This window comes from Pteropus medius, unplaced genomic scaffold, assembly GCF_902729225.1.
Source record: "Pteropus medius unplaced genomic scaffold, Ma_sr-lr_union100, whole genome shotgun sequence".
Lineage (NCBI taxonomy): Eukaryota > Metazoa > Chordata > Mammalia > Chiroptera > Pteropodidae > Pteropus > Pteropus medius.
Genome location: NW_024348533.1, coordinates 6,788,081 through 6,808,494, shown reverse-complemented (window position 1 = coordinate 6,808,494; position 20,414 = coordinate 6,788,081). Strand labels below are relative to the sequence as shown.

The following is a 20,414-nucleotide window of genomic DNA, read 5'->3' as shown; positions in this document are numbered from 1 at the left end:
AAAGCAGATTTAAACTGAATTCCTCACTCAGGGTCTCTCTCATTTTCTCTCTGAGAGGAGAAGACGTTTCTGTCTGTGGCATGTTATTCTTTCTCTAATAAACTTTTTTGTCTCTAACTCTGGTGTGCGCTTGAATTCTTTCCTGCATGGAGTCAAGGACCCTCCCCTCTCTCTTGGTGTAGGACTTGAGTCCCCACTCAGGGATTCACCCTGTCCTGCATCAGATGTTTCTTAAGAACTTCCAAGTATAACAAAAATCGATTTCATATTACCTGAAAAATTTGAACGTCTTTACAAAAATATTACAATTAAGACATGAGCCCCTGTTTCTGCATCTTCTAATTCTAATCAGGTGGAAAAATGAAACTGAAATATCTCTGTTTGTGGGCCTTGCACCCACACCTTCGAGCCACATGTCCACCAGGGAGAGTGTTTATGAGGGGAATGTACCAGACCCTTAGCAAATTAAGAGCCGAAGTTCTCAAAACAAAGGCCTGGGATGATCACTGGAGCTGCTCAAATGAATCAAACTACATATTAGATAGGAAAATACATGTGGTAGGATTGGAAAGCAAAGCCAGGGGATGAAAAGACAGTGGTTAATGGCAGGGGAGGGGGAGAGGCTCTGAATATGTACCCTAATAGATTGGTGGGGTGCGGGACAGGAGGGATCCTCAGTGCCTGAAGCATTGTTAGTGTACTCCACCACCACCAACACCAAAAATAAAAATAAAAAAAATAAAAGAAACAAGTGCTTCACTGAGAAGGAGAATGGGACATGGAGAATCTAGTGAACTGTGCAGGGAATAACAAGGCTCCTGGTTTAGAAGCCTCACTGATAGGCCACCATGACAGGGAGGCCATAGCACATGAGTGGGCTGAGGGTGGGCTGGTGATCCAGGAAGGATGTGGAACTTAAGTAGCTGGGGCTGCATGTGGATGGGGCACAGCAGGTTCACTAGCTGCAAGGGGCTGCTTATTTCTAAAGTAAATTCTGAGAGCCTCTCTATTAACCCAAACTATTCCAGCTAACTTTAAAATAGACTTCATATTAGTTTTTGATTGCTGCCATAATGTATGACAAGTTGGAGGATCTTGGTGCTGGGGACTGTCATATTGTTCCCAAAGATCCCTGATACCTTCTGATGAATGTACCATATGTTTGAAACCAGTCAAATTGGGGTTTCTGTCACTTGAAACCAAGAATCCTAGGAAACGTAATAGTCTTTAATGTGACTGGATTAGTTTATACTAATGAGTCACAACTTCAGAAGGTAAAAGACTTAAACACATTCTAACTTTAGCACAGGAGCACCAGGGAACAGTGCCTAGAGTGGTCCCACCAGAGGAAGCACAACGGCAGTGTCAGGTGTCCACCCTGACCACACACATGCCTGCACCTGTTGCGGCAATGTAATTAAAAACAAAAGTGAGAAGAAAAAGAAAAACTTTTCTATTATTTAGTAAGCAGGAAACCAGAATGTGGGTGCACCTCAGGCAATCTGCTGAGAGACTGTGAAGGCAGGAAGAGATCTCACCCTCTCACAGAGCTGAGTGGATGCAACCTGTCTAGTTGGCCACCACCTCCACGGGCCCACAGCCCTATCAGGGCACCCCTGGAGCCCTCCCTGTCACCACGGGGCCTCTGGGTGTATTTTCTCATGAGTGACAGTGGCTGACTCCCTTCCTGCAGCAAGCTCTGAACAAAAAGCCGTTCTTGTCCTTGGGCTCCTTTTATTTCCACGCCGGAAAGGGACTAGGGGCATCTGGGTGCAGAAGCTGTGCTGCTTCCTGGACCATCGCATGTGTCCTTCTTAGTGAGAGGCCTGAGGCCCAGCAGGTTCCAGAAGCCCACAGAAGACCAACAGCTGCTCCCTCCAGCCTCTGCACTGCTGCAAGGATGCAGCCCACACTTTCCCTGCCTCAAATTCTCACCAGTGACCCAAGGGTCTCCAGCCCTGTCATAGGCTTAACAGTCTCACGGGTTCCTTAAAACTCTGGTTCTGCACCACACCTGTGCCTGTAGCCATGCAGCATTCTTGGCAGAAGTGTTGGCCTGAATCTGGTCACGGTCTAGTCCCTTAGTTCTCAACTTTGGCTGCTCGTTAATGTTGGAGAAATATAACGTACAATGAAATCTGCCCCCAACCCAGGAGACTGCTCCACAAAGAGGGAAAAGAAAGAAAACAGTTTTGTTCCTGAATGAGCATTCAGCCAACGTGACACCACTCACAGGCACCAGCTAAGGGGACAGCAAGACCCAGTGGATACAACCATTACTTCTCTGTCTTCATGTAAAGTTGAAATTTTTCTCCTGAGGTTATGACCTGGTTGATCTGATGTCAGGTGACAAGTTAGGCCCATCTCCTCCCAGGACCCTAAGAAATTTCAGAGAAGCTCCCAGGTTCCCGAGGCGTGAGCCTGGCTAGAGGCTTAATTAGCCACCAAAAAAAAAGATATTGTATGCATTCAAAAAGGACAAAGAAAGAAGTTCTGAAAGAGAAGAATGGGGGCGGGGGGGGCGGGTGTTGGTTTCTTATTTTCCACAGAGAGAACTAAGCCTCTTATTTTTCATTGTATTTGTTCTTCCAGTTGGATGCTCCGGGAGTTTTAAAAACAGGGGAGCCAGGCTCCTGCACAAAGATGCTGAGCTGCCCAGCATTGGTCTGTCTAAAGCCCCTCCTCCTCTGGGGGTGGGGAGGTTCCTAATTTGCAGCCCTGCTGCCAGGATCAGCCCTGGAGAGAACATCCCTTGTTAAGAACATCCGGGGATGGTGGGACAGAATCAGAAATACTATGAGAGCAAGGAGACAGATCCCTAAGTTAGGCTGCTTTGTGTAGAGTGCCCACCCTGAGGTCTGTAGCCCATGAAAGTAAGATGATGATGATGGAGGAGGAGGAGAAGGAAAAACATGTAAGGAACGAAGGGGGACCACACATTTAAGTCCTGAAAAACCTAATTACCTTATTCAGATCCTGACTCAAACAAACTATCTTTAATGCTTTTGAGATAATAGATGAAATTTGAATATAAACCAGAGGTCAGATAAAACAAGGAATGATTGTGCAAGACTGGCAAAGCCTTGTGGTTACATAAGAAACACCCACATTTTAAGAGATGAGTGGGAGTATGGGGCCTACTTCGAACCCAGGAATTGCCATAAACATTGAGATGAAGATATCTGGTATTTGACAGATACAGAAGAAAGCCTCCTCAGAGCTTCCCTTATCTGAGTAAAAGCAGCAGCTACTAGGGAATGAGGCTGCCATAAACCCCCTCTCTAGGGCAGTTTTATGGCCCCAAAAAATGTGGAAAGACCACTCACAGCTGTGTGGACAAACATCATCACACACTTTCTTATCTCCTCTGTTCTAAAAAGCCATTTGTCTTTCCTAAAGAAACCTATCTGTGTTTCCCACAGATGTCCCTCCCTTTTCCCCTACTAAGTTTTGTATGTAAGTCTTTATTTAACAAGCCAGCTACTTCCTTTGTTGACCCCCAAATAAATACAAGCTAAAGTTTTCTCCTGTTGATTGGGCTTTTGTCTGTTTAATTAACAGGCCCCAAACACTGATCCTAAGAGGGCAGAGGGAAAATTTTTCCTCTTTTGCAGAAGCTGGTAGAGATGAATCTAGTGATGTCTGGGATTTTTTTTTTTTTTTAATTCTTCAGCCAAGACAAAACAACAGGACAAATAAAATAAATACAGTGAAATGCCGATCTGGGCAATTTATATATGAGATCCATCATTTCGTGTGTTTTCTTGATTTTTGTTTTAAAGTTTTAAAGATTCTGTGATTCTATTTTTTAAATTGGAAGAAACTCTCAGCGCAGAATCCTCTCACATGCAGAGCGGGGTCAGGGACTTGGGGGCGGGGGAATTACAATGTTTCCTCTTTCAGCAAATCGTCTGCCCCCCTCACCCGCCATGCACTGCCCAGGGCACTCAGGGCTGCGCAGCCCAGCTCCGTCCTAGTCGTGTTCAGTAAGGAGCCACCACCCAAGAAACACTCCCAGGCACGGTCTGCACCCGCACGCCCTGAAGATGACGCCCTTCTGTTTCGCGCACTCCTGCAGTGACCCAAGCCTCAGTTTCCACATCTATCTCCTCCCCAGGGACTAGGACTCAGGGTGCGTGCAGCCACCGGCCAGGGTTAGGTCAGGGTTGGAGGGCAGTGAACCAGAGAAACCACTTCCGGGCGCTGGCAAGACGCCCAGGGGCCCACCCTGCCCCGTGCCTCTTAACCCGGGGTCCGGACGCCACCTCCTCCTTTCACCCAGAGCTGCTGGGGCCTCCCGATCCCTGTCACCTATACCAATGACACACGTCACCTTCTCCAACCAAGTGCGGGTCCCTGCTGCCTCTTCCGCCCTCACCTCCCTCCCAACGCCGGGGCCGGCGCCGACTCCCCGCTGCAAAGTTCCTCCCACCCATTCCAAAGCTTCCCCCATACCCCACGCCGCGTGCCCGCCGCCTGCAGCCCCCGCAACTCGCAACTCGCAATTCACAACTCGCAACTCACCTTCGTCGGCTCCCGGGACAAGGCTCCAGTCCCGATCCTCTCCGCTCCCGCCTCCCTCCAACCAAGACACTTCCCACCACCTTTCGCCACTGGTCGATTCTGCGCCCGCTCTCTGCGGGTCAAAAGGCCCCGCTGTTGACACCCCCTACAAAACCTCCTCGGCCCCACCCCCACCCGCACTCTGATAACGAACCCCGCCACCCTGGCGCTTTGTGGCCTCCCAGCCCCTGCTGACGCCACAAAGCCCCGAGCCCCGCGGCCACCGCCCCCGATGGTCTCCGTCCGTGGCACAAACGCAGGCTTTCTGGAGGCCCTGTTTGCGCGTGTGGCTGCTGGCACCTGTCGCGGACAGCGTGTGCCCCTCTCCTGGGTGATTACCAGCCCCTCCAGAGGCGGGCGGTAGTCACCCTGTGGGTGTCCCTGGGATCCCAGCTTTGAAGATGATTATAAATTGGAACTACACAGGTCACCTGGTTTAGCCTGCATTACACAGGGGCATCCCAGCACCGAGTGTGGCTATCGTCACTGATCCAGAGCTCTTGGCTGGCTTCCCCTGAGCCTGAACCAGACCTGCGCCCACCAGACCGTCCAGGCTCAGCCGGCTTCCGGTGAGTGGGCAGCAGCTCAGCCTGGGGTGGCCAACAGCAGATAGTCAGACCATGACCCCCCAAGGGGTCATGCCCAGAGAGAGGCACCTTCCACAAAGATAGTCAGACCATGACCCCACAAGGGGTCTGCCCAGAGAGAGGCACCTTCCACAAAGTGAACCCGCAGTGTCTGAGGAATTAGCCACCACTGGGGTGGTGCCAAGGATGGGAGCCCAGACAGTGCTGTGGTTCAGAAATGATGTTCAAATGGTCTCTGACTGGCCCCAGTGACCACCCTGAGAGGTGCACCGAGAGGCTGTGCATCAGCATGGTGTAAGATGTTCATGTATGTGTACATGTGGTGTGTGTGTTGCATATGTGCATTGTGTCCATGTGCTTTTGTATGATGCATTTGTGCATCTGTGTGTATGTATGAACACTCCTGTGTCTTTTCTGTGCTGCACCTTAACAAAGAAAACCAGAGCTGGATGGTAGTCTGAGCAGTAAAAGCATTTTACTCAGGACTGTTGCCCAAAGGGAACAGCATAGAACCCCATAGGAAAGCTCAGCTCCAAATACAGGGTAGGCCAGTGGGGATTTGGCTAAGGAGCAGGGTGTGATCGGTGATATGAAATTAATAACAGGAAACCTTTGGGTAGGGGACTTCTGGCTAAACCAACAGAGTGGGATTCTTACTAAGCTTGGACAATGCAGAGATAACATAGAAGCCCAGCGCTGGTTTGGAAAATTCCCAGAGCCTGAGCAGAGTTTGGTCAAGCGAAGAGCCTTTGTCAACCCCAATTTTTCCTCTTAAAGTCCCCTTTCCCTTTGTTGCACAGGTGTTCCATTAAAGAGAAACTGACTGACACTCGTTAGACCGAAAAAAAAAAAAAGACTTTATTCAAGGCTCTTGCAATAGGGAGGGAGATGGGTTTGGCTCAGAATGCAGCTGACACAGCGGGATGGAAAATCACTAGGAAGAGACAGGGGAGGGATCTTCTTACCAAAAGTGGTGTAGCAGGAATCTTGCTCAGGCAGGTGGTTTAAGGCCATGCATTTACCCTAGGTGGGATGGGAGATGAGGGACTACATCAGACATCTCAAGGGAGGGCTCTCTAACTGGAATAAGACTAGGTGCAGCCAGTCAGAGCCAGGGCGGCAGCTCAGGGAAGCCTAGCTGGGATTTGGTCATGGAGAGCATCTGTGTCAGCTTCCAGAGATCCAGAGAGACACTTGTGTGTCTTACTGAGGACAAGTTGGGGTGCCCTAACAGGACCCCTTGTTCAGCTCCATCTGCAAGAGGATACCTCGAGTGCCCAGAGCTCTGGACAGGTATGGCAATATGCTCTGTTCCTTCCTCAGGAACCATGGATGCCATGGAACTTGCCAGGAAGCTACAGGAGGAGGCCACATGCTCCATCTGCCTTGACTACTTCACCGACCCTGTGATGACCACCTGTGGCCACAACTTCTGCCGCGAGTGCATCCGGCTGACCTGGGAGAGGGCCAAAGGCAAGAAAGGCAGGAGGAAGCGCAAGGGCTCCTTCCCCTGCCCCGAGTGCCGCGAGCTATCTCCCCAGAGGAACCTGCGGCCCAACCGCCTGCTGACCAAGGTGGCCGAGATGGCGCGGCAGCACCCCAGCTTCCAGAGCAGGGACCTGTGCAAGGTGCACCAGGAGCTGCTCAAACTCTTCTGCGAGGATGACCAGAGCCCCATCTGCGTGGTCTGCAGGGAGTCCCGGGACCACCGGTCCCACAGGGTGGTCCCTGTGGAGGAGGCTGTGCAGGAACACAAGGTGGGCCCAGCTGGGGTGGCAGGGACCAAGGAGCCCTGAGTGCACATGCATCGAGCATTGTGTCAGGCAGGAGAACGAGTGTGGTAACAAACAGCCCATGTCTGGGACCCCACAGTGGAAGTATTTGCTTGCTCCCACAACCAAGCAGACAGGGTGCAGAGACAGCAGGGCATCCCCTCCATGGTTACTCGGGCTGACCAAGTGGCCTCATGCAGCCATCTGTGTGGGCAGGCCAGGTGACCCCTCTGTAGGGAAGAAAAAAACAAACCTTTTCCTCCACCCACCTGAGGCTCTCTGGCCCCTCAATTAGACTGAGCAAAGCCAGATCAGGGAGAGAAAGGCAAACTGTGAACACGTGTGATTGGTGCACATCACAGGGGAGACGCCACTGCACTGAGTGATGACTGGTCAGAACTAGGGCTTGTCTGGCATTTGAACAAAGAACAGTACATTTGGAGAGAAGTGACAAAGGTAAAGTGATAAGCTTCCAAGGGCAGCCACCCGGGAGTGCTTCAGTTTTTTCTAGCTGCTGTCCCAGAATGTAAGACCAGGAGGCTTATAAGAGACCAGGCAGGAATTTCATGCTCACGGTTCTGGAGGCTGGAAGTCTGGGATCAGGGTGCCAGCATGGTCAGGTGGGGGCTCCTTCCTGGTGCAGACTCAGGAAGTGAGACAGTGAGAAGGGGCTGGGAGCGCTCTGGGGTCTCATAAGGGTACTATCGCCATTCCAGAGGGCCCCACCCCCATGACCACATCACCTCCAGAGACCCAACCTCTTTTACCATCACCTTGGGGCTTAGGATTTAATGTAAATTTGGGGAGACATGAACATTCAGATCATAGAAAATAAATATTTGGGGGAAGTAATGGAAGATAAAGGTCATCAGTACCCTCTTGGTGCCCACTTTCCACCTTCATGGCCATAAAACTTCCTGGGAGGCAGATTCGTGGCAGCCCTCATTTCTCAGCAGTTTCTGCTTGTGGTCACATAACAGGAGCCCTGGAAGGCATCCTTCTGCATCTCTTATCATTAGCCTCCAGCTCAGAATCATCTTCCTGCCCAAGGGGCACATCTTGGGATGGCATATTTCCATCCCCCTTAAGATGGTCTTTGTGGTGGATGCAGCTTCAGAGGGCACCTCCCAACATGGGTGTGCAAGGGGCCTCTGATTCCTATCCTGCAGTCTGTTGTCCACAGCTGAAGCTGGAGGAGGACATGGGGCACCTGCGAGAGGAGATGGCGAAGACCCAGAAACTGCAGACCAGGGAGCAGCAGGCCTTGGCAGAGTGGCAGGCAGGTGCTGGGACTGCAGGGAATAGATGGGAAGACCCGGCTAGGCCCCAGGGCATGGCAGGGCCTCTGGAACTTGGGGACCCTTGAGGTGGGACTCACTGTCACATATGGATGAGATCAAGAACCCCAGAAAGGCACAGAATTGCTGCCAGAATCGAGACTGAGAACATGCACTCAGTCCAGACTGGCCACTTTGGAGACGGAGAGAACATGGGCACACGGAGGCCTAGATGCTGCCATTTGGGGCTCAGGGGTCACCCCTTAGTGACAGGTGTTCTGCGTGGCCCCCAGCTCCCCTTTGCTGACTGTGGTTTTCTGTGGGTCACCTGGGGCCCTCCTAGTTGGCAGTCATAAGTGGTGCCTCACTCCCGGCCCCCACCCCGCAGGAGAAGGTGAAGGAGCAAAAAAGGCGCATTGTGATGGAGTTTGAGAAGATGTGTGTCCTCCTGATGGAAGAGGAGCAGCGCCTGCTGCAGGCTCTGAGGCAGGAGGAGGAGGCCACAGCCGCCCGGCTGCGGGAGAGCGCGGCCATGATGGAACAGCAGAGCTGCTCCCTGGAGACACTGCTGCTGCAGCTAGAAGATCAGAGCATGCGCGAACCACTGCACATGCTGCAGGTGAGGTACTCACCTGGCCAGGCAGGACAGGAGAGAGCTCTGGCCCAGGTGTGCTTGGCCTGCAGGGACAAATATAGGCCAACAGGTTCTGTCTCTGTAGCTTCAGGCTGCCTAACAAATGCCACAGCCTGGGGGCTCAGATGACATTTATTGTCTCCCAGTCCGGGATCCAGGTGCAGGCAGGGCTGGTTCTCCTTAGGCCTCTCCCCTTGGTGTGTGGATGACCTCCTTCCTGTGTCCTCACATGGTTGACCCTCTGTGTCCTGATCTCCTAAGAACATCAGCCACATTGGATTAGGGCCCATTCTAGTGACCTCATTCACCATCTTCACCTCTTAAAGGCCCCATCTCCAAATATAGCCCCATCAGAGGTCCTGGGGGCTGGGCTCTAATGTGGATTTGGGGGCCCAACAGGCTCCAGTCCTAGACACCTGTGTTCTGCATTCCCTCCTAGCCCCAGGGTGGCCCAAGGGCAGCTGTCATGTATGTAGAGACGTGGGGTAGAGACACATGGGCTAGGATGGGCCCCGTGACTTCATGGCAGGAATAAGTCATGTGATATCATCTGAGGTGGATGGAAGCTGGGAGAAAGCACAGCAGGCCTGCCAAGGATCGGCCTGCATGTCAACGCCAGGGCAGGCCAACAAATAGGTGACAGACTCAAGTGTGTGGGGTGATAAAACCCATAGCAAAAAATACATTTCACCCTGCGAGCCCTCTCTCTGCCCCCTCACACCTCCACCCCGAGCATGTTTATACAACTGAAGCTGATGCCACATGCAGGGTCAGCCCCAGTTTTACGCCTATTGTCCTGAAATCTTTGGTTTTGTACCAATAAGTGCCCTGGTTTAGATGACAGACTATGCACTCACACTAACTTTGGGGACGACTTTGTCTTCTAGTAAAAGGCAGCCTGTTCATCAACCACTAAACATTCCTGACCGACCCAAGGCCTGCAGTGTAGAAGCAACCCTCCCTGGGTCTCTTGTGCCTTCCCTCCCATCTCAAGCAGGACAGCTCCCGTGTCCTTGCTCACATGTCCTCACTCATGTGCAGTGGGGAGAGCAGGAGGCCTGGGTGGCCCAGAGATAGGGCTCGACTCTGGAAACTGGGAGCAGGGCCATGGGAAAGCATTACAAAGCCTCCTTGCTCTGCAGGCCAGAAATGTCCACATGGGTGCTTGGGGATGCCCCAGATTCCTATCAAGGCCTTGTCCTTCTCCCTCCATTTTCTCACAGGATATGAAGGACACCCTGGGCAGGTATGTGACTGCCTGCGGTGGAGGCAGTGATGGGCGCCTAGGGCTCCACATGGGGCCAGAGGGGACAGTGACACTTGTGTCCACTTGAGGAAGAACAGGGTGAGTGTGCAGTACCCAGAGGCCACGCCCACCATGTTGAAGACAGTCTGCAGAGTCCCGGGACAGATAGAAGTGCTCAAGAGTTTCCAAGGTAAGTGGGGCCCATTCTCTCAGCTAGAGCCACCACTGAGGGCCTTGACCTTCACACACTGCCCTGACCAATTGCTCCTGGGAGATGCCCAAATGGTCCCCAGTCCATCTCTTTGGCACCACCAATATCGAAAGCAGGGGTACGGCCCATGCAGTCAGTGACCTAGGCTCACAGCTGGATTCAGCTAAGGGGAGTCCTGGGGAAGGGGGGTTGAGGAAGAATGGGGATGATTCAGGCCCCCTACCCCCTTGGCTGGGCCTGTCTGCAGAAGACGTGGTGCCTGACCCCACCACGGCGTACCCCTACCTCCTGCTATACGAGAGCCGCCAGAGGCGCTACCTGAGCACCCCGCCGGCCGGCGTGCCCTGCAGCAAGGACAGATTCCTGGCCTACCCGTGCGCAGTGGGCTGTCAAACCTTCTCCTCGGGGCGACACTACTGGGAGGTGGGCATGAACCTCACCGGTGATGCGCTGTGGGCCCTGGGTGTGTGTAGGGACAATGTCAGCCGGAAGGACAGGGTCCCCAAGTCCCCCGAAAATGGATTCTGGGTGGTGCAGCTGTGCAAGGGAAAGAAGTACATGCCACCTGTGTCCACCCCGACCCCCATCACACTGACCGAGCCTCCCAGCCATGTGGGTGTCTTCCTGGACTTTGAGGCAGGCGAGGTGTCTTTCTATAATGTGAACAGTGGGTCCCACCTGCATACCTACGCCCAGCCCACCTTCCCAGGCCCCTTGCAGCCCTTCTTCTGCCTCGGGGCCCCCAAATCCGGCCAGATGGTCATCTCCACAGTGACACTGTGGGTGAAAGGATAGGTACACAGGTGTGGGGGGGTATTATGGGCACCTGCTTTCTCAAAAAGGTGAGGCGGTCTTGCTCAGCACCACCTGCCTGCTTCTCTCAGGTGGAGCAGGGACAGCTGTCACTGTACCAGGCAGGATCACAGAGCCAAAGTATAATCATGATTAAAGCAGTTAAATGTTGAGACTATATTCACAAAGGCTTCATAGAACCTGTATCCATCTCTAAGTACACACCTATGGACCAGGCCAGCATGCTGTAGTTTTCTTTAGCCATGTCCTCCTCCACCTGCCACTTGTTGAGTCTTGCCAGGTTCTGGTTATTACAGGTAAAGCTGTGATCTCAGGGCTGTGATGTCATCGTCAGTTCCACATTTTGGGTCCTTCGTAGGGAAAACAAGAAAGAACAACCGTTCAAGCTGAATCCCTAAAAGCCTCAGAGCTGCCCACCCGGCATGCTTTTCCACCCCATTAAGTTGCACCTGTAGGGGTGAAATTCGAAGAGTAAAGATGATTGTGGGGGTGGGCTCTCTCACTCCCTCCCTACCCCACCCTTAAGGTCCTCACCCCTGCAGTTTCAGGCGCATCAACAGCCCTGTAACACCTATTAGCACCCCAGAATTCCAGTCAATGTACTTTTGCCCCCAAAAGACCAGAGTTCCTGACGGAGCCCCGCGCCCTATTCATTCAGAGCTTGCCCGAGGACGCCCGGTCTGGGATGCACGGGCTTAGGCTACCTTGAGGATCCCTAAGTCCTAACGGTAGCTGCACTACGTGGGGAGCCCAGGGACCGTGCGGGGCGTCCCGCCGGCCTGGGCCCTGCACCCCATTCTTCTCCGGGCCGGAGGAAGAGGCCGAGCCCCGCGCATCCAGAATAAATTGGAGCCACGGCCGCAGTGAAGACACAAGGTCGACACGGGAACCGTCTCCAATTCTGTCCCGCCGGCGGGCCGCGTGACACACCGCAGCCAATCCCGGGCCAAAGCGGGTTGTTCTAGCGGGGCGGGAGGGGAATGCTTCCTGCTTCCGCCGTCTCCTCTTCCTGTCCGCGTCCGGGAGCCACCGCGCCCCCTGCAATCCTGCGCCTCGCGTAGTCTGAGCCTTGCGACCCCGCAGCCACCGCGCTCCCTGGAATCTTGAGCCTCGCATACCCAGAGCCCTCGGCCCCCGCGCGCTCTCCAGACTCCTGGCGGCTGCAGGCCAGCGTCCAAACGGCAGAGATCGCCGTTTTCCTCCGTTCCACCGTGCCATGGCCGCCCCTGACCTGTCCACCAACCTCCAGGAGGAGGCCACCTGTGCCATCTGCCTCGACTACTTCACGGACCCGGTGATGACCGACTGCGGCCACAACTTCTGCCGTGAGTGCATCCGTCGCTGTTGGGGTCAGCCTGAGGGCCCGTACGCCTGTCCCGAGTGCCGCGAGCTGTCCCCGCAGCGGAACCTGCGGCCCAACCGCCCGCTCGCCAAGATGGCCGAGATGGCGCGGCGCCTGCACCCGCCGTCGCCTGTCCCGCAGGGCGTGTGCGCCGCGCACCGCGAGCCGCTGGCCTCTTTCTGCGTTGATGAGCTGCGCCTGCTGTGCGCGGCCTGCGAGCGCTCCGGGGAGCATTGGACGCACCGTGTGCGCCCGCTGCAGGACGCGGCCGAGGACCTCAAGGTACGCCGCAGGGCGGGGGAGCGGGCGCGAGCGCAGCCTGGCTCAGGTCTGGGGAGCGCGGCCTGGTCTGGGGTTTGGGGTGGGGGGCTAACCCTGTCCCAGACAATCGCTTGCGCGCGTCCGCGGCGCTACTCAGCAGTGCGGCACTGACCTGAGAACTTGGGGGAGGGGGCGTGCTCTCTGAGGCCGAGGTCCCTCTGGTGGGGACTGGGCAGGTGTGACAGAACAGTGGCCGGGTTGGAGCCCAGAGCAAGAGAAAGTGGGAGGAGAACCTCAGATGAGGCTCTCACTCAGAGGTGGACAGATGAAGACTGTCATTTCTGATGGGGGAGGGGGACGAGTTGTGACCAGGGTCCGTAGTGGGGCCTCAGCAAGTGCGAAGGTCTTGATAAGAAGGGTCTCAAGGAGGCCAAAAGGAACCGGCTGCAGAGCCCCATGCTGGGAACCTTGGCTGACAGCTATTGCCCTGGGAGGCAGATGCTAGGACCCGCCTGGCTTTCTGAGTGGGTTACGGCTGCCATCTGACACGTCAGGGCTCAGCCGTGCTTGGATTCCAGGCTGAAAGCCTTGTTTTCCTGTTCTGTAAATGCATTTCCTTAAAACCCAAAGCCACACCAGCACCCCGCCCCTGCGGGGAGCCTCAGGGCAAAAGCTCACCTAGCCCACCTGGCCTCCTGCCCACTGAGAGTTTGCTTTTGGAACACAGGTGTTGATACAGAGACAGCACCTTTCAAACTTTTTGACTGGCTTGCATTTTGTTTCATGGCCAGTGCATGTGTGTGATCTGCCAAGTACCAAGTTTAGTCAGTATTAGGTTCAATACTTGGCTGGTAGGTCACTATCATAGAACAAGCTTCTGGCACACCAGGATAAACCTGTTCCCCCATCCACATCAGTGGGCTGATGTTGACATGGATTCCAGTGGTTTTCTCACTTTGAGGTATTACATGCATGCAGGATGGTCCACTCCTCATGTCAATCCGGCAGGTTGTACTCTTGTCACCAAGCACCCCAATTAGGGTACAGAAAGTGATCATGAGAGCAGACAGTTCTCCAGCTGCCCTCCAGAGGTCCCTTCCAACTGACCTGATAAAGTCTCATGGGGCAGCACTCAACCCTTTCTATCGTAGGGGTAGGAAAACCTTCTTCTCTATCCTGTTTGGTTCTGTGTCTCAGGCTTGCAAATTAAACTGAAAAAAGACAGATTAACATAAAAAGATGTAATTTTATTAGTCTTTTTAATTTTACATGGCACTAAGTTTCACAGGAAAAAAATGAAAAAACCCAAAGGAGTGGTTAGACTCAGGGACTTATATTCTGTTTTAACCAAGGATGGTAAATTATGGAAAAGTAACTAGACAGAGGAATGGGGGTTTGGGCTTCTAGGACCAATAACTGGGAAATGAAACTGGAAATGTATGGAGGAACAACTGGAAGGTCAGCTTTGTATTAGTAAAGTCTCTAGGCAGACTCCTTTCAAAGATGACACCTCATCTCCCGTGAGTAGTGTGCCCCCTGCCTGGTACAAGGAGGCCACCTCTGTCACAGGAAATCCATACCCTGCCTTTAGGCCAAAAGGAGGAGGGCAGAGATCTCTTCCCGCATCTGCCGTTTCTCCATCATCTGTAGCTCAAAAAAATCCTGATGCCAAAGTGGCCTGTCTTGAGGTGGCATATTCTGATTCCCTTCACTGTACTGGTGCCCACTTTGTCTTAATGCTGGGGATGCCCCAGCAAGGTATGGTAAACAGTCGAAGTAAAGTTGGGCATTGCCTGAAGACAGATGTAGTTGTACACATCTGGTAGCTCTGGAGGCTTCTGGGGAACCAATGGCAAGCCCGGGACAGGCACAGAAGTGAATGTTAGCAGGAGATGAAGGGGGCGGCGGATGGCAGGAGAAAGGAAATAACTGGCTAGGGGCCAGGGGTCAGCCTCCATGGGGATGGAGGGCATTTCCTGGCATATTCAGTTTGCTTTGTCGGTTGTGTTCCAGACATGGTTTCCCACAACTGGTGCTTGTCACCAGGTGTAGGCTCGGCTATGGCCGGGCAGCGGGAGCGGGGACAGGGCCGAGTTGGGTCACTGGCTGGCCTCACCTCCCTGCAGGGCAAGCTGGAGAAGTCCCTGGAGCACCTGCAGAAGCAAATGGAGGACGCACTGCTGTTCCAAGCCCAGGCGGAGGAGACCTGCGCCCTGTGGCAGGCAGGTGGCCCAGCACTGAGGTCCTGGGGATGGGGAGAAGGGGGGCACTGAGGCTCCACCTTCACACTCATGCTTCTCATAAGGCAGCACCCCTACTCCAGACCCTGCACCCCTGTGGTGCGTTTGGGTAAGGGAGTCTGGTGGTGGATTTGGTGGTCCTAGAGGTCAGGGGAGATGGTGGGGCACCCACATAGTGGGTTTGGGTGTGGGGAGTTTGGCTCACTGCCCCCCTGCGCCCCCACAGAAGATGGTGGAAAGCCAGCGGCAGAACGTGCACGCGGAGTTTGAGCGGCTGCGCCGCCTGCTGGCAGAAGAGGAGCAGCGCCTGCTGCAGAGGCTGGAGGAGGAGGAGCTGGAGGTGCTACCCCCGCTGCGAGAGAGCGCAGCACGGCTGGGGCAGCAAAGCGCCCAGCTGGCCGAGCTTGTCGCTGAGCTGGAGGGGCGCTGCCAGCTGCCAGCACTGGGGCTGCTGCAGGTGGGTGCACCAGGGGTGGGCATGTGGGGCGCCAGGGGGATGGGGGCCGCCTGGGAGTGGGAAGTGGAGGAAGCCCTGGGTGGAGGAGCAGGTCTTCTGACTTCGGACTTTCCTGCACCTCCGTGGAGCTTGAGCTAGGCATACCTTCGGGGACCAGGAAGAGGCTCCTGGCTGCTCTCCTGGGGTTTGAACTTGGTCTTTTGGGCTTTGTTAAGCCATTGAGCATTCTAAGCCTGAGAAATGGGAAAAACTGGGACTGTGGGCATCAGCAACAGTGAGGTGGAGCTGGGTGGCCAGCTGGGAGGTGGAGGTTCTAGGAAGAAGAGTCGGCCCAGGACGTTAGATGGGACCCACAAGTCTGTGTGAAACGCAATTTGGCATCTCAGGCGTCCTAGTGAGTGGGTGGCCTCAGCCAGCTTGGCTGTATTTCACATCACTAAGTAGCCACCTGCTTCTCCACCTGTGTCTTTCTGCCCCCACCCTGCTCCTCACTTCTTCCCACCTGCCCCCACTATTCTCCACCTGTTCTCTGTTGCCCCCCACTTTTCTCATGTATCCTTGCCCCAGGCTGTAGGGAGGGCTTCTCCCAGCTTCCCTGACCTGTGCTGGATGGGGGTGAATCTGCTGTGTGGAGGACGGGGAAACAGCCATGGGCAGCACCATGTTTACTGGTGTGAGTGGAGAGGTCAGGTGGGTTAGTACCCTCGGCCCCAGTGTTGGACAAGGGATCTACCCATGCTGGGGTTCTGACACCCAGTGTGGGGGGTGCCCAAGGCCCCAAGGACACAGGAGGCAAGGATTTGGGTAACTTAGAAACCTACAGTTCAGCGTCCCAGCTGCCCCTCTGAGCTTCCCCCCAGCTCTCCTTTTTGGGTACAGAGCATTTTCCTAAAGGGACACATGTCTTGAGTCCCCACTACACAGAGTAGCCAGGTGGTCTCCACAAAGGCCAACTCCCTCCCCTCAGGGTCCAGGTGCACCCCACCCTACCCTTGCGCAGGGTGTCTTGTTCTGTCCCTCTACTGATTGGGCAAGGGAACAACCAAGACCACCCACCCCCTACCCCATTCCCCAGGATCTAGTTTCTAAGTGCTTCTACCCAGCCCACCCAAAGCTTCTCGTGCCCAGGCCCTTTGTACATGCGTCTCCAGGCCTGAACCATCTCCATGTCTCCTGATGAATTCTTGGGCTTCAGAAACCCACCAGTCTCTCTCTTCTTTTGAGGCTTGGTGGGTCCTGTGCCCCCCAGACAGAATCACCAATTGTGCGAAAGTTCCCACCTCAAAGGAAGCCCTCATTGGACGTGATGTCACATCATGTCTGCGTCCCAGGGTCTGCCCTGGTCGCTGGTGCTCAGCATGGTTAGAATGACTGCCGTGGGGTTCGTTGGATTGACAAAGTGTACCAGGCAGTGTTCTCAAAAGAAACGAACTGCTTGCTGCTAGGAGCTAGTGTTTCAAGTAACAGTATGTCAGTCAGCTCAGGCTGTGTAACTGATGCCACAGACAGGTGACTTAAGCAACGTTTATTGTCTCACGGTCCTGGAGGCCGGAATCCGAGATCCAGATGTAGGCAGGGCTGGTTTTTCCTAAGGCCTCTCAGTGTATGGATAGCCGCTTCCTCCTGTGTCCTCACGTGGTTAGCTCTCTGTGTGCTGATCTCTTATAAGGACACCAGCCCACCCTAGTGACCTCATTTTAACCTAATCTTTAAAAGTCCATCTCCAAATAGAGCCCCTTTCTGAGGTCTTGGACATTGGGGTCCAACATGTGGATTTGGGGGCCACGGTCAGCCTGTAACACTGAATAAAATGCTCTTATGTTTTGTTATGGGAGGAAAGAACATCCAGACAGATAAGCAGATCTGGAAGGCAGCTGTGAGTCAAGATTTGAGGGAGGGCAGCTGGTGGGGTAAGCTGGGGATGGGAGCCAGAAGGCAGGAAACATTGGGTGGATATTGGCCAGGCTCTCGGCTAGGATGGAGCCAGCCCTTATCCCCTGGAGGCTAGGACCCCACCCTGCCTGTTCCCAGCACCCATAGGCATTCAAGGCTGTGGGCCAGTGAGCCAGCAGCCAGATAACCTGTTCTCTCCAAGCACATGGAGGGAATGAGGCTGGGTCTGCAGGGCTGGCTGCACCCCAAGCTTCTCAGTATACCCATTTGTAAGCATGCTAAGGATGGCCCAGGGGCAGTTTCTGACCATGTGTGCATATGTGTGTTGGGGGGGGAGGCATGTGTGTGGTTTGGGGGGACCCTCAGGTGGGGATTGCCCAGCACCAGGTGACAGGCACTGATGCCACATGTCTCTCCCACAGGACATCAGGGACACCCTGCGCAGGTAGGAGCCCAGCCTCTCCCCAGGGAAGGCGGGCGGGTGTAGGTGGGCTTGCTCGGGGGTGACACCTGGCTGCCTCTCCAGGGTCCAGGACATGAAGCTGCAGCCACCCAAGGTGGTGCCTATGGAGATGAGAACAGTGTGCAGGGTCCCAGGTCTGGTGGAGGTCCTGCAGAGGTTCCGAGGTAGGTGCCACTGCTCTAGGTAGGGCTCCAGGCCCTGGGGATCCTGGCATGAAACCCGCACTGGGAAAATGGCCATGGAAAGCACTTGGATTCCTCCTATCCCTTAAAGGATAATGAATCACAAAGCAGTGTGGTCTATTTTTCAGAACATTCTGTGTCACAACTGCAAATGGTTAGGCGATCTTTTCGGGGAGGATGCATTAGAGGGAGTGGTCACTTTGCAGGCAGCTGTGAGGCCGCTCAGGTCAGGAGTAGAAGCCCCTCGGGCTGGCGGGAGGGACTTGAGGTAACTGCTGCTCTGTCTGCAGGGGATGTAACGCTGGATCCTGATACTGCCAACCCTGAGCTAGTCCTGTCAGAGGACAGGCGAAGTGTACGGCGGGGGGACCTGCGGCAGGCTCTGCCAGATAGCCCTGAGCGCTTCGACCCTGGGCCCTGCGTGCTGGGCCGGGAGCCCCTGACCTCCGGCCGCCACTACTGGGAAGTGGAGGTGGGTGAGCGGGCCAGCTGGGCCCTGGGTGTCTGCAGAGAGAATGCCAACCGCAAGGAGAAAGGCAGCTCTTCGCCGGCAACGGCTTCTGGATCCTGGTATTCCTGGGGGGCTTCTACAACTCCTCTGAGCCGGCCTTTGCCCCGCTGCGTGACCCACCCCGGCGTGTGGGCATCTTTCTGGACTACGAGGCCGGGCAGCTGTCCTTCTACAGTGCCACCGATGGGTCGCTTCTTTATGCCTTCCCTGAGACACCCTTCTCCGGGACACTACGGGCCCTCTTCTCTCCACTGTCCAGCAGCCTGACCCCCATGACCATCTGCCGGCCCAAGGGCGGGCCTGGGAATGGGTTAGCTCCCCAGTGAGTGGTCCTCTCACGCCCTTGTCTTGCCTTTGGATCTTCAGGAAGCCATGTGAAAGTGAGTGCTGGGCCAGCAATATCCTCACTTGGGGTACCCTCCACAGCCATTGGTTGTTGAGACCCTGTCGTCAGTGCATCACTCACAGTCCTCAGAGGCAGCTCGCTTCTAGGAGCCCAGTCAGCCTGGCTGGTCTAGGTTGAGGCATCACGGCCTATTTAACTTTCTGGGGCTGCAGTCTGAGCCTGATCGTGAAGCCACGTCTCTGGTCATAGAAGATGGGCTGGATGTGGGATCTGGTCATAGAAGATCGGCTGGATGTGGTTGCCTCATTAGGGTACAGCAGTCCTCAGGAGGGGACGTGGGGGAAGCCACAGGAAGGGCCCTGGGAGCAAAAGGTGACCAGTGAGGGGCCAAGGTCCTCAGGTCCTTCAGCATGGACCCCTCAGGGCTTCTAAGGAATGTTCCTTTCCACCCAGAGGTGAGCAAGGGTTTGGGAATGATGCTCTGGCCCTGCCTGAGGGAGGGGTGAGGCTACAGAGGGCCCCACTTGCAGAATCCAGGATTTGTTTTTTGGTGCTTCTTCACAGGAAGGCGTGGTGCAGCATCTCTGCGCACTGAGACTTCACCTGTTGTAAGGACCATCCTTGCAATAAATAAACTAACTGTTGTTTGATCTACTGTCTTGAATGGGTGGCGGGGAGTCCATGGGTGGAGACCAGCCTCAGAGTCGGGGACATAGCACCTGCCCTGTGCTTGTGTTCACCTCATGCAGCTGCCAAGATCCTTCCCCCCAACCCCACCCCCAGATAACCTAACACTTCTAGATCCCACGGTGTTTGACAGTAGCTAAGTGCTTTACCTGGTTATTTATTTACTTGTTCTCCCATTGTTAGACTTTTTGTTGTTATTTTAGACATGTGCCACTTTGAGTATCTTCAACACCAATTCTTTCAAATTGCACAAGAGGTTTTTCTCAGTCGAGCCAGGACTGGGCATTTTTGTGGCTGGGGAAGCCTTCACACCTCACGCAATCCCCCACTTTTCTGGGCACAAGAGACCACAGTGAACACGCAGGATCCTGGGTGGCTGGTGTCTCAGTGTACACAAGTGTGTCCCACAGTAGTGGCTGTCTCCTACACTAGCAGTGAGCGAGTCCCACAGTAATCAGGCAGCTCCCTCAGGCAGGTGAGTGTCTTGTGGAAAATATAGCTGGATGGAGGTAGAGCCAGGTGTGAAGATGTCAGGCAAACAGGTTTCCAAAAGTCACCCTCCAGGAGCCTGCCAGGTTATTCAAATGCCCAGAAGCTCTGTCCCCAGGCGGCACAGCTGCCTTAGGGAGATAGAGGAAAGCTAGTAGAAAAGGGAAATGAGCATTCTGGGTTTGATGGCACTACCAAAGGAGGACATGTGTGTGGCTAGTCTAATCTGCATAGCTTGGTACCTGTGATATAAGGAAAATGTGAAATAGCCCTGGGTGCGCGTCAGTCTTCAATGTCCCTTTTCCTTTCCCTCCTGCTCCTTCCCTGGCATGTGATGTACACACAGAAATGCGGTAAGAGACAGAGGGTCTTTGTTTTTCCCCCCTTTCACATGTCTTCCTCGGCTAATCTGGCAGTGCATCTGTGTGGTACGTAACACT

The 20,414-nt window shown here is 54.5% G+C and overlaps 2 protein-coding genes and 1 long non-coding RNA gene across 3 annotated transcripts; 2 read left to right on the top strand and 1 right to left on the bottom strand.

The window, feature by feature from the left end:
• Nucleotides 1-6,478: 6,478 nt before the first annotated feature.
• On the top strand, nt 6,479-11,093 carry TRIM17 (tripartite motif containing 17). Its single transcript, XM_039880321.1, has 6 exons — nt 6,479-6,907; nt 8,106-8,201; nt 8,588-8,818; nt 10,057-10,079; nt 10,169-10,269; nt 10,538-11,093. Exons 1-6 carry the CDS (start codon nt 6,479-6,481, stop codon nt 11,083-11,085), a joined length of 1,428 nt encoding a protein of 475 aa, XP_039736255.1. The 3' UTR covers nt 11,086-11,093.
• LOC120616657 (uncharacterized) lies at nt 7,684-12,049 on the bottom strand. Its single transcript, XR_005656650.1, has 3 exons — nt 11,808-12,049; nt 8,832-11,453; nt 7,684-8,214 (listed from the first exon to the last, which is right to left on the bottom strand). It is a non-coding gene; the product is annotated as an uncharacterized LOC120616657 (long non-coding RNA).
• Nucleotides 12,050-12,090: 41 nt separating this feature from the next.
• On the top strand, nt 12,091-19,448 carry TRIM11 (tripartite motif containing 11). Its single transcript, XM_039880320.1, is given in 7 exon segments — nt 12,091-12,727; nt 14,833-14,928; nt 15,173-15,403; nt 17,719-17,741; nt 17,823-17,923; nt 18,232-18,477; nt 18,480-19,448. Coding segments are annotated over 7 exon segments (1,404 nt in total). The 5' UTR covers nt 12,091-12,319; the 3' UTR covers nt 18,779-19,448.
• The last annotated feature ends 966 nt before the right edge of the window (nt 19,449-20,414 follow it).